The 13846-nt window shown below is 39.5% G+C and overlaps 1 protein-coding gene across 3 annotated transcripts in view; it reads right to left on the bottom strand.

Moving 5' to 3' along the window:
- The window catches only part of MCTP2 (multiple C2 and transmembrane domain containing 2), a 251723-nt gene that overhangs the window by 123463 nt on the left and 114414 nt on the right, over positions 1–13846 (bottom strand). For 2 of the 3 annotated variants that reach the window (XM_059056947.2, XM_067029545.1), the window contains exons 10-11: positions 11730–11860; positions 1776–1962 (exon numbers count right to left, since the gene is read on the bottom strand). In XM_059056947.2, coding sequence (XP_058912930.1) covers positions 1776–1962; positions 11730–11860 — 318 coding nt within the window. The remainder of the gene's footprint in view (positions 1–1775; positions 1963–11729; positions 11861–13846) is intronic. The other variant, XM_067029546.1, reaches the window with a different exon arrangement.

The following is a 13846-nucleotide window of genomic DNA, read 5'->3' on the forward strand; positions in this document are numbered from 1 at the left end:
ATTCCTAAGAACTTTGGGAAGCTGTTTCTTCAAACAGTATTTTCAATCTTAAAAAAACAAACAGAAAAAAAACTAGTGTTTAAGCCAAGATGGAAACATCTGAAATAAAGTACTTTCATAATTTAGAGGCAAAATGACTTTGAAGATTATCTATTCTTAAAACCTAAAAAACAAATCCAGGGGTCTGGAACTTGTGTCTTGTAACACAGTATCTTTCCCTCTAGCATGCTGGTCAGCTCATTAGCTACAAAAAACAAAACAACAACAACAAAAAAACGATATTTTTATTTTGATTACTGGCTTTTCAAATCTCTTTTCAATGAGTACTCCTCGTATCCTGAGACATTATTCAAAGCAGTCATTATGATCTTACCTAATGTCACCTTATTAATGCATGACACTCCTCATGAATTTGGTAAATTGTACAATTTATCCATGGGAAAGTTTGGGGAAGTGTTTTATTTTCATTTGCTTAACTAAAGTCGTCAAAGAGAATATTAAAAGTGGATTTTGTCAAAACTTCTTTAGAGTACGTCAACCTTGCATGCAGAATCTTGTGTTGTCATGAAGATGTGTGGCTAGGCTTTGTAGTCCTGAAGATAAAGGATTATTCAATTAATCAATACGCCTGGCACAGTGAAGGAGTCTGGAGGCACTAAAGTTTATGCTGAGAATAATATTCCCATTAAATAGGGATTCATCTTTGCTTCACTTCCATGCCACTTTTGTAAAACATGCCTTTCATGTGTGTGGCAATAAAATAAATGTATTGATTTACAAAGAAGATGGAAAAAAACAAGAATGCAAATAAAGACACCTAGAAAGCCAGAGCACAAAAAATAATGACAAGGACAAAGCCATTTGATTTAAAAATGCTGAGTGGACTTTTAAGCAAATTGCAACTACTTAGGCAAAAATCACAAACTGCTCTTATCCAGGATAGTATGGAATAAGCCTTTCATGCCTGTCTACGGCTTTGCTTTGCTTTATGAGACACAAGCACTTTCTTGTTTGATCTTAAGAGGTTCTTGAAAAGTGTCTACAACGTGGCACACATTAATATTTGGTTTTAAAAAAAGCGACTTTTGTGAACTTATATTAAAATTCCTAAAAATGATACAAATTAACTTACTTACAAAATAGAAACAGACTCAACAGACTTGGAAAACAAACTTATGGTTACCAAAGGGAAAACGTTGTGGGGAGGAATAAATTAGGAGTTTGGGATTAACATATACACACTACTATATATAAAATAGAAAATCAACAAGGACCTACTATATAGCACAGGGAACTATACTCAATATTCTGTAGTAACCTATACGGGAAAAGAATCTGAAAAAGAATAGATAAACGTATATGTATAACTGAATCACTTAGCTGTACACCTAACACTAACACAACACTGCAAATCAACTATATTCCAAAATAAAAATTTTTTAAATAAAATAAAATTCCTATTTACATATACAGACATGCTTAACAACCTTTTGCCCCTTATAGTATTTCAATTTTCTCCAAAGAGATCAGGATACTAAAAAATCAAATACCTTTTTTTTGGCTTTTAAAATAGGAAGGCAAACTCTAATCTACTGTCACCTTCTCACTAATGCATTAACCTCTAGGGCTGCTGTCTTGTTGTAGGAAACATACCATTAAACTTCGGACAAAGATCTCTTTGGAGGCAGTTTTTCAATTCATAGACTTTGTTTCAACTTACAAGTGGGAGTGGGTGCGGCGGGTCGGGAGGGGGTATAGCAAGGCAAAGCACTCACGAATCGCTGGGCGATCTGCTTTCTCTCGCTGGGATCTGCCAAGGGGCACACACACAGATCTGAGACAGAGACTCCCGCGCAGGGCGTGAGGGTGACCAGCATCAGCAGAGTCCCCAGGCATCTCTCCAGCGGCAGCTCCAGGCAGTTGGCTTGCTTCAGTGGGAGGGCTGAGATATCCACTTTACACCTGCAAAAGTTGCAGGAATCAGAGACAGAAAAGCGATTAATGCGTGGCAGCTGCTGAACCTGAAAATCACCTTGATTTTCATTTCATCCTCCCCATGAAACCTCACGCTGTCTGGGTATGGGCTGGTTGAATTGTGAAGGTTGCAAGGGCTCCCCTGGCTGGTAACACTCCATCCCAGCCTAACAAACCCTGAATGAAGGAGAGAAAGAGATCAAGAAAAACAAAGAAAAGGCAGCATGGAGAAAGTGGCAAATGAACCGAGAAGCAGCAGATCTTTGATAAATAAGGTCTGCAGAAAAACGATGAGATCAAGAACTAGGAAGAAAACAGTTTCAAAGTTTCAACACTATGGATGCTGGCTCTAGAAGGCTGCTCTGGGCTGCTCTTGGCTGGTCTTCTTCCAGCAAAGAGAATAAGAGATGTCGGTTCAAAAACAAAGAAGAAAAGATAGGAGCTGTGCAAGCGGAAGAGGGTTAATGGAGAAACCATTTTCTTCTAGATTAATGCCGACTGGCGAGTTTTTATTTAAAGAAATGTGTTAAGGTGTTTTCCTAATAGGCATAGTGCCACAGGATTTCCCCAGGTGGGTTTCTGTTAGACAAATGGAGCATGAAGTGCTACTGATTGATCCCATTTCGGCGGCACTGCCAGAAAAGGCTGCACCCATCTGCTATAAATTGCATGTTTTCCGCCTCTTAACAGTCAATGTTCTGGCGATGTTGAAAACCTCAAACACATTTAAATACAGAAGCAAACACCCATAAGGGGCGGCTGAGGTGCTAAGCCATTTATTTGCTTTAACACGAAAAGTCTGGGATTGCCTGGACCACACTTGCTTTGTTTATGTGCAGGTAGGTGAGGTAGGCAGGGCTGAGCAAAGTGAGGGAGGGTAGTGTGTGTTTTTCATTCTCATTTGCCATCTCTAGTTTTTGCATAAGATAACTATTCAAGACATTATTAAAAAATGGAAGCATGGCCTCAGAATGTCGGACAGACATGGATTCTTACCCTTAACCATCAATGGACTTTGTAAGCTTGCAGATAATAGGAAATAGGTAAACGTACTTTATATATAAAGCAAAGACAATTTTGAGCCACATGGATATGGAAAAAGTTCCAGTTTAATAAATTTAAAAGAAAGCTTGCAATCCCTTCCCCAAAAGATATCAATATTAAAGGTCTATACCAGCTTTTACCACAGAATAGAAAATATTTTAATAGTGATATGTACCTATAAAATTAAACATGTGTGGCTATTTACTTCCTAACTACCAAAAGCGATTCCAGTTACTAGAAGAGGTGGCAATTAAAGCTTTTGCATGTAATAAATTCATCAAGTATTTCTACTGGAAACACACACACACACACACACACACACACACACATATATATATATTTTTTAAATAACCCTCTATGATTTGAATCAAAACAATTTTTTTTCTGTGCAGTAAGGGAGATTTCAAAGTTAAAGTTCACTACTGTGAAAAGAGGGGTTAGTAAATATTTTTATTTAATAAGCAAGTAGATAAATGGGGAATTAATTTTGCTTGGAAAGAAAGAAATGTCAAGTGCTTTAACTGTGCCATTTCTACAAAACTAAGTACCCACAAATTCTGAACAAGTATAGCAGTAGTTCATCTGCTTAGGAATACTTTGCTAAGCATTATTTTCCACTGTTATATACACTTTCATTTAATAAACCTCTTTCTTACGGAAAGATGAATGATCCGAATTTGTAAGACTTTTCTCTGGTGGTCACCTTCATTAGTCCAGAGTAGCAATAACCTATTTATGACACATTCATTTTAATATCATTAATCATGGCATTTTCGTCCTTTGAAGTTTACCTTTTTGTTGTGGTGGTGGTTTTATTTATCTTCGGAACAAAGGAAAAGTTACAGGATCTCTGAGAGCAAATAATGTTTGGGAGTCAAAAATGATGTATAATGAGGCAATAATAATTTTTTTCTTGGATAATTCAAAACGGACCTGACAGTAATTCTAAAAAGTCATCTAAAAAGACTGTAAGCAATATTAGCATAGTTACAATAACTTTGCACACTCTCCTCCTGACGGTCTAAAGGCACAGCTTACTTGAACAGAGCCGTTTATTAATTTAAACAAGTGTGAATCACATCCCAGATGAAATGCAAACTAAATGTTGAATTTTGTCTCAGAAGTTACACATTTTCACAAACTTTTCAGTCATTTCTGCCCACTGTGAAACTTTTCCACCTATCTCAGCTTTAAAGATTATTTCGAGAATGAAGAAAGAAACCCTGCACAAAACATAGCCGTGCCTATTTTAGATAAAAGAGCCCCATAAACACCAGATGGGGGATTTCAGGACAAACTTAATGGATTCTACATTCCCAGTTAACTAATGAGTGAATTCAATTAAATACTTACTTTTACTTTCTTAGTGACTTAAAGAGCATATTAAATTGATACGTAAGCATCAGGTCAATCAAAATTAAACCTCCATCCTTCTGCACATAGATTATGACCCAGTTTCTTAGGGTCCCTGCCCCATCATATGAATTAATTGATTCTTAAAACACTGATGTCTTTAGTCTTATGAATTACTGAAAAGCTACCTTCTCCCCGCTCTAAGGATGACTTTCTATAAACTTTCTAGAACTGAACTGCTCTATCCACCTGGCTTCCCCATTCATTTTCACATTCTGGAAGAAAGAAGGAAAGATGGGAGTAAGAAGAAATGAATCTCATACAAAACCCTTTCCTCCAGGCCTCCCATTTTTCTCTGTTTCAACCCCAGTCCCCATGGCTTCAGCTCATCCTCACATCTGAAGGAGAACCAGAATGTTCGGGAGGTTAGCCAGAGGCTGAAGAAATATTTACATTAACCCCAAGCTAGGAACTAGCTTGTATGATCAGCAAAAGCAGTAGAATAAAAAAAAAAAAAAAAAAACTTAAGGACTTTTCTTCTAGAATCCTTTTACCACAATACTCAGTGAATCTTCTAAAGAAAGGTTAAGTATCATGTGAACTAAATGGCTTTCTTTAGGCTCAAGTAAAGATAAATACTCTAAAATCTTTAAGATATAATCATTCTGAAATATATTCATCAAAGACATGTTTAATATAAAAAATCTTGAAAGGAGACTCTGGGCTGCTTCCTTAATTTTCTATAGGGTTACCAGATTCTACCCTGAGAAAGTACTAAATAATTTGGTCAGTCTCTTCATTCTTTCTTGTTGCTACTGAAGCACTACAGAATCTGCTGTTCTTTCCCAAGGCTTTCTGTTAACTGTTTAGTTACCAGTTCCGGGAAAAGTGCAGGGTTGGTCTGTAAGAACGCCTAGGAGAAGAGATCCAGCCCAGCTTCCTGGGCAAATCAAAACACCTCCTACTCCTCCCTTCCTTCTCATTCTTATAAACAATACTTGCTCACTCATTGATTCCAGAATTTTACAGAAGTTGTTATATATTCTCTTTCTCTTCTATTTTGTATCCCCTAAGTTTCTTCCCAAACTCTACCCAAATGGCAACCTTGTATGAGCATTGATGAAAACTGAGCTTATTATTATGGATGCAAATTTTCTTTGAAAAATAAACTCAGTTTTCAGATATGTGGTTTAAAAGGCTCTCATAATGAGTGTGCCAATTATCATTAAAAACAATACCAACATTAATAAGTGACAGGCACTAAGACCATTTTTTTCTGTGAAGGGCAAGACAGTAAATATATATATATATTTTTTTTTGCGGTACGCGGGCCTCTCACTGTTGTGGCCTCTCCCATTGCGGAGCGCAGGCTCCGGACGCACAGGCTCAGCGGCCATGGCTCACGGGCCAAGCCGCTCCGCGGCACGTGGGATCCTCCCGGACCGGGGCACGAACCCGTGTCCCCTGCATCGGCAGGCGGACTCTCAACCACTGCGCCACCAGGGAAGCCCGAGTAAATATATTTTTAGTTTGTTGGCCACCTGTTCTCTTACAACTACTCAACTCTCTTCTTGTATGTAGCATGAAAGCAGTAATAGACAATGTACACAAATGAACAAGGCTGTTTTCTAATAAAATTTTATTCAAAAACAAGCAGCCATCTGCCTTTGGCCCATGGGCCCTAGTTTGCTGACCCCTAACCTAGAGAAATGCCAGTCATTCAGCTGTGGTGAATTATAGCGATGGAAGTATTTAAAAATTTTTTCCCAGGTTGTTAGCTTACAGTACAAACACACTGATAAAGGTATCAAGAAATACTGACCTGCCGCATAGCACAGGGAGTTCACCTCTGTGCTTTGTGACCACCTAGAGGGTTGGGATAGGGAGGGTGGGAGGGAGGGTGATGCAAGAGGGAAGAGATATGGGAACATATGTATATGTAACTGATTCACTTTGTTGTAAAGGAGAAACGAACACACTATTGTAAAACAGTTATACTCAAATAAAGATGTTAAAAAAAAAAGAAAGAAATACTGACCTAAGAATAATTTAAAAGAAAAAATAACTTTTAACTCACCATAGCCCACGAGACTCTGGCCAACATATCTAAAGACATGTTTGTTAACAAAAACCGAGAAAGCAATAAAACTTATAAAACTGTTCTTTTATCTGAGGAAACAATGTGGAAAACATGTGCTCAGGGCATCCATGTAAAACACATGAGTAATGAACACTAGCAAATTAGGTCTATTCCCGTGGCATCATGTGTGACTCCACAGGCAAGGGGAGTGACCACGTTTGGACCATCATTCAGCAGGTGCTACATGCTGGCCCTTAGGTGACCAGGAATTCCTCATTCCAAAGTCAGAACTTAGACCATTCAGTCCGAAAGAGCTCCACTATGATAACAAGCCTTGCATTAGGAACATAAAGTAGCAGAGCACTAATGCATCTGTGTCTAGCCAGGAGCTGCTGTTGTTCATCTGCAGGTCATGGAATCCGATGGTTTTGTGACCTCACTCCTGCCTTCCTCTGTAGTTTGATCGCATGACATCACCCACCCTTCTCATTCCTTTCAAGTTTCTCAGAATGTGTTCTCCCTCCTCTCTAAGCCTTTGTCCATGTGGTCCCATCTTCCTGGAAAGTTCTTCCTCCTTGTCAGGCTAACCACCACTCATGTTACAGGTCTTAGCTTAGACTCTCTTCTTCCGGGAAGCTGCCCTTCCACCCCCAAGACGCTGCCCACAACCTAGTGCCTGAGGACAGGATCCACCTCTGAACCCCCAGCACTTGGCAGGATGTCTGATACACGACGTGCTCTACATTTGTTGAATAACATGAACGAACAAACAAATGCATCCCAGTGGCAAAATAAAATTCCAAGTCAAAAACTCCAAATTATAAAGTCAGTGTTTTTTTGTTAACCGACTAAATATTCTGTAGTGTCTATTTCCTCCCCTATCTAAAACACGAAAGTGAAATAAATATATGTACTAGGTGCCTCCCAGATTGAAAAGTCTGCAGTTCTATTCACCTGGAGGAAACAAGGACTAAATTACTTTTTTTTTTCCTCTGCAAGCTTTTTTTTTTTCTCTGCATATATTAAAGCCAGCCCCTCTGGCCCACAGGCAGTTAATGTGCTGATTTAGCGTTGTTTCTGACCTCCTGTTCCTGTCTTTCTCCATTAATCCCACCGCTTTTTAATGTTTTATTTCAACACATAATTTTACCATATCAGTCAGCCAAACCTGCTTAAGTTCCACTTGCCATGATAGCTTTTAACCTCTTATTCATTATCATAATTCTATGCTTTATATTATACACTGGTCAGCTTTTCACTTAAATGCAAGGGGAAGAAAAGGGTGCTAGAGTTTTAAAAGCTGTACACCTCAGAGGCTAAGGAAGGCGGTGAACAGGAAGAAAATGGTGGCTGCGTCATACCTGGCTGTAAGAGCAGATCAGTGACATGGAGTGCAGACTGTCCAAAGAAATTCTCTAGCCCTGATTCTCCTCTGCACCACAGCCACCAGTAAACAGGTAGCACGTCAGGGCCACTTTCTGAGGCACCGCGTGGGGCTGAGGATCGGCTCTGAGGCAGCCCAGTTAAAATGAGCCTGTGCATTCTCATTCTTAAGTTTCCAAACTAAATTAAGTCTAGAATATTCTGTGACAAATTAATCTCCGGAATCACAGGGAAATGTAAAATATACTTTAAGAAAATGATACGATCATGTTGAAATGTCATGGGTTGACAAGGGGGTTAATCTGTATTTCTACTCTTGCCATTTTGTTTAAAAGTTGGGGCAGGTTATATTTAGCTTTATTTCTTACTCCTCCCTAAAAATTCTGTCTCTAGACCACTGATGGCCTCAAAAGACTGGCTTTTTTTGGTCCATGAATAAACAGCTGAGTTAGTAGGCACCCTGGTCTGGGAGGGGTGCTGGATTTGCCCAAGCACCTTCATCTTACCAGCCCTGACTTCCTCAGGAGTTACCTGTGGCTCAGTGGAAGCCCACAGGTGGACCATGACACAAGGGATTTCAGAAAGTTCCCCGTGACTCAGGAGACCCTGGAGGAGGCTGGCTACTGGGCAGGGGTGGGCCATGCCTCAACCATCACCCACCAACTAGCAACCTACCAATGCCAATGTGATTTCTCTTCACATAGCTGACCACTACTCCAGCTTTCTGTCCACAGCTACAAAACCCAGTATTGTTCAGGCTAATCGACACTGCTCAGATCTCCAGTCAACAAATGTCCTTCCCACCATGTCCTGAAAGACAGTCACTGCTCACTTCTACCAAAAAATATAAAAAATGTCCCTCCTGTTTTGAAGAAACAAAAATATGCTGAATTTTAACTAGTGTTTCAGTTACTTAAATGACAGAATTTTAGTTGCAAATGTTGTGGGGATCTATAGTTACCATCCAGAAAAAAAATCTCAAAATTAATAGGAATAATAATAGCTACCAACAAGAGACATTGTTGCCAATTGCCATGATGACCCGCAAATTGGTGGAAAACCCCATTACACAAACAGAAAACAACAAAGAAAGTCACTGCCCAAGGTCACGCAGCTAGCAAATACCATGGTTACAAGCCAGCCCATGAAGTACAACTCAAAGGCTGGTGTTCCTTCCCTCACATCAAACTGCCTGGCAGAGGACTTTCTTAGGCCATGCAGAACTTTTAATTACTAGCATCAAGGTGTTATCCAAACACAAAATATGAGACAGGTCTGAGGACAGTTACGACTCATTCAACATTGTCAAAGACCCTTCTCTCATGCAAAAAGTCATTTCCCAACAGTTGGGAGATAACATAACTGAGGCTTAGAATTACAACAAAGAACAGGAAAACAATAAGTGAACATTTTTAAATAAGAAGGAACAATAAGTAACAGGTCTGTGATACGCATATGCCAGCACAATCTCTCTTTTAACTCTGACAAGAAGTATGTATTTTAGGGTAAGTCTCACCCCACCTGGAAGTTCACTCAGGGTATTACTGTGTAGCCAACTCCCAAGAGATACTTTTGTTATCTTTTGTACCTTAGGAGAGGAAAAAGGAAAAGGATACCAAAAAAAAAAAAAAAAAAAAAAAAATCCTTTAAAATCCATGAAAAGGAAGGACAGAATGACCACTGGGGCAGGTATACATCTAAGTTACAAACAGGAAATAGCTCAAATAATAAATGAAGACCCAAATGACAAAACATGGCATAAGAGGGACATCTCCAATTATTCTTCGTGTCTGTAAAGAAACTTAACACTCATTTGGAAAAGCATTTCCTATTATGTGAAGGAAACATAACAGCACAACGACATGCAGAATGAAAGGCCATTATTTTCTGCACCTACTAAAATAACACGCTGGCCATCCATCACCGGAGGCCCAAATTCCCACCATTCAGATAACGCTTTGGGACACAGAGTTCTCTGCATTTGTGCGTTTACGTGACTTATTCTTGCTTTGCTGGCTAGCACAAAGTTTCTGATCCTCCTACCATGGGTGTTGGCAGGGCACTGGGGTGTCACAGTGGTGACCAGGGTGGGAGACACTGGGAAGACTCTGAGGTGTCTCAGTTACCCCATGGGGGAGGGGGTTGGGGGGAGACTAGTAAGGCATCTGACAGGCAAAATCTGTGAAATGCTTGACCACAGGAAGACCTCTCTCCTGGGCTGGAAAGTGTGACATGACCTAGTTTGGTACCCCAAAACACAAACCTGGCCCTGGAGATCTCCAAGGAAGCATGGCTACTACCTGCTAGAGCAGCACAGAGCCGGGGACGGGAAGGCTGTGCAAAGCAATGTAACCAGGGCCACGACACGTGGAGGGAAAAGCACCCATGTCTGAGTTGATGGCAGTGCCGCTCTCCTAGCAGGTATTTGGACATGTGTGGATGAGCTGTCAGTGTATGTGTGTGTGTGTGTGTGTGTGTGTGTCTTCCACAGGATAACTGGGGAATGTTGCGGGCATCAGGTGGGTGAGAGCCAGGTTTATTAGGCACCTGGAACATGCCCGGCCGTCCCACGAGACAAGGTGCCTCTGCTGAGAAGCATGGGAGGAAGGTCCCATGGCCTCCAAACTCCCACCTGTCTATCTCAGGAGGAGCCACTGAGGTGGGACAGGGAAATGGCAGCAAAAAGAGCTGACGTTCCGTGCACCAGGCTCCGCTAAGTGTTTTACACAGACAAAGCACTGCATCAGGTATCGGGTTAGCTGGGGCTCATCCCATTTCTGCCCCTAAATTCCTTGCTGATGGAAAAACATGACTTCTCTGGGCCTCTGGACTTCCTCATCTATAAAATGAAGGGGTTCTACTGGATGAGTGTTTTCAATCTTTCATTTTCAGCAGTAAACTCTTCCCTCGAATGGAGAGCTACCAATGTAGAGCAAAGGTAAAAGTGGAGATGCTCTGGTTTCAGGAGACCCCTGTTCTCCAAGCGTGACCCCAAGGCATCTCCCTGAACCCAGGGTTCAAGAGAACTTGGTTTGAAAAAGACGACAAACAGCTGTTGAGAGCCCTTTAAATGCTTATACTTAGGATTGGTGGACAAATTGTAGGTATATGGGCTGAACAAAAGGCAGTGGTTTGGTGGGGAAAACATGGTCTTTGAAAACACACTGACTCTTGCACTCGCTGCTCTGAAGTCTACAGCGAACATGTCTGCAAACCTCTTGCACTCCATTTCCTCATCTATAAAACAAAAATAATACCACGAACTTGCAGGGCTATCAGAAAGATCAGCGATGTATGCTTCCACCAGCATCTCCTTCATGCTCAAACTGGAGCAGCCACAGCACAGGCACAACTGCATTTAACTATGTTCTTACTACAATCCTATAAGGAAGCAATAGTACTTACAGTATTTTTCGTTATGTACAAGTGAGCCCCTCAATTAAGTTGGGAAGGTCCAAAGTAAAGAAATAAAACAAATCTGGCCTCAAGAGATTTCATTATGATTGGCCACAAAGTTCATCAAGGACACTGAAAAGTTTCCATCAATTTGGGACACCTAGCTTCACAGTGTTACTAAATTATATGGTATTTCACTAAGTAGCAAAATCCAAATCATAGGGTGCATTGGACACTTATACCAACATTTCCCAAAGAGTCTGAGATGGTACATTATCTTTCTTTAGAGAATTCTTGGCACATACAATTTTCTTCTGTTGTAATCAATACTAAATTTAAAAAATGAAAAAACTTTCCCCAGGTTAGGGTCCAGCTAACTTATGGCTTCTTGGGGAGGGGATATGAGGTTTTATTCTAAGCTCAAACAGATAAAGATATTCCCTCAGACCAGCCTCATGCAGACACATCTCCCACCGTTCAGAAAGCAGAGCAGACTCACGTGCCCAGACGTTCCTCGTGCTTTTTGCTGTGCTTTCCCCACACTTCAATGTCCAAAATGCCCATCCTGTCAGAGAAGTAGTGAAAGTCAAACTGTTCCTGCCACTGCGGATTTGCACTCTTACACAGTGTCTAGAAAACATGCAGTTATAATATTTATTTTCTTAAAATGGCATTCATTGCTATAGCAACTACACATTCATTTCATTTCTAAACAGCAGGAGATCATAATTATGGTTATGATTGCTCTTATAAAATTAAACTTTTCTTTTTGGAAACGAAAGGGACTTCAAGGTTTCAGGAATTGGCAAAACATCATACTCTATTAGCTGACTCCCCAGATTCACTAATTTATCCACCAAATTTGGAGAAACACTGTTATCCCAAAAGAAATCATAAATATTATATATATAAAATACATACTTTTGATATATATATATTTATTATATAATATTTATTACACACATACAATAATGACCATTGAGATCTGCTCTCTCTATAATATTATATCTCAAGAGACATTTTACAGTTGTTCTCTCTTACAAAAGATACTACTAATTGGTTAAGCAAATGGAAGTAACATTTTTATTGGCACATTCAGCGCTGGCTTAAGAACTATATGAATTAACAGTCTGGGGTCTTAATTAACATCTGTCAGATGCATTACATGAGAAACCCGTAACCTGTAGGACGCTGCCTATTTTTAAATCCAAGTTTACTGAATCCAGTCACTAGGATGAGAGGAAGACTATGAAATTCCACTGCAGCCAAACCTAAAAATTAACAAGCGTGGTCTGAAAACTCCACAGTGTTCCTGTGTTCTCCGAAAGTGATTTCAAATTGCTTGTGTGTTTGACTCATTGGCAGGACTTTCATTTTTGTTTCATTTACACAGAGATTCAATTTGTGAATAAAAAGTAAGCAAAAACGCAGGCCGCTAAGTATCAGGACCTCAGGGCCAACTATTAAATCCTGGGGCCAAGTATCCCTGTGTGAGAAAACAGGGATTGCTCAGACCTCAGCTGCAGCCAACATCATGTAACATCATTTACTCTGTTTTTCATCATCATTGGGCTTAAATATATCAGATCACAGCACTCTGAAACCATGAAGAAAAAAAAAACCTATTAGACCACAAATTAAGTGCACTATTCCCCAGGGGGAACATAGCAGATACTGGACTAATTCTATACTTCACCTTAGTCTAAAAGGGTACATGTGCTTAGTGATGAATAATTTTTCTATAAATCCTTACCCTGACCCTGGATCATTAAAGGAATCTTAGTGGAGAGCTGTGGTCATCCTGGATATACTCACTGTGAGGTACAGCCTAAAACTGCCTGGTTAAAATAATTATCTGTATATTTCTGCTGCAACTTGTCTTCACTTTTCTGCATTTCTTATAATAAACGATTCTTCAATATGAACTTCAATTCTCTACTCCTTGTGGAGTAAATGACATTTCATATTTGATTTTGCACTGAAAACTGCAGCAGAGAAAACCTCTTGCCCCCCTAAATCATTTTCTAACTAGTCTGCTTCAGTTAAGTCCTCTCCACTAGAAAGCCCAAACTGCAAATATCCTCAAGCCTATTTTCAAAATCTTCCACTGATGTTTTTCTTCCTATGTGGCTTTTGGCAAATGATTTAACTTTCAAGTACCCTAGTTCCCTCAATCCATAAAACATAGGAAATATTTCTGTCTGACAGTTATGTAAAACTAATTAATTACCATGGTTTGGAGACTAGTGTTTTTGAAATAAAAACCACACCAAATTACTGAGATTAAAAATTAAATGGAAGTTGGATCAGCAGAATAAGATGATTGATTTTTAAAGACGACTAAAAAAAGCCATTACCTTTGGTCAAAACAAATCACTTTTAATACTTTTTAGATAGTTTTAAAAATCACAGCAAAAAAAAAAAAAAACCAGCAGCACTAGATGTCTATTTTTAGTGTTCATACCAACAAGTTAGAGAAAGCCCAGAGTACATAATTTTGAAAACATGTTTAGTTAACTCAAATATTTTAATCCAACTGTAACATATTATACCATTTTATTTTTATACGATTTTGAAAGCATTTAATAATCCTTTTCCCTCATTCTCTGAAACATA

Source organism: Kogia breviceps, chromosome 3, assembly GCF_026419965.1.
Source record: "Kogia breviceps isolate mKogBre1 chromosome 3, mKogBre1 haplotype 1, whole genome shotgun sequence".
NCBI classification, from domain to species: Eukaryota; Metazoa; Chordata; class Mammalia; order Artiodactyla; family Physeteridae; genus Kogia; species Kogia breviceps.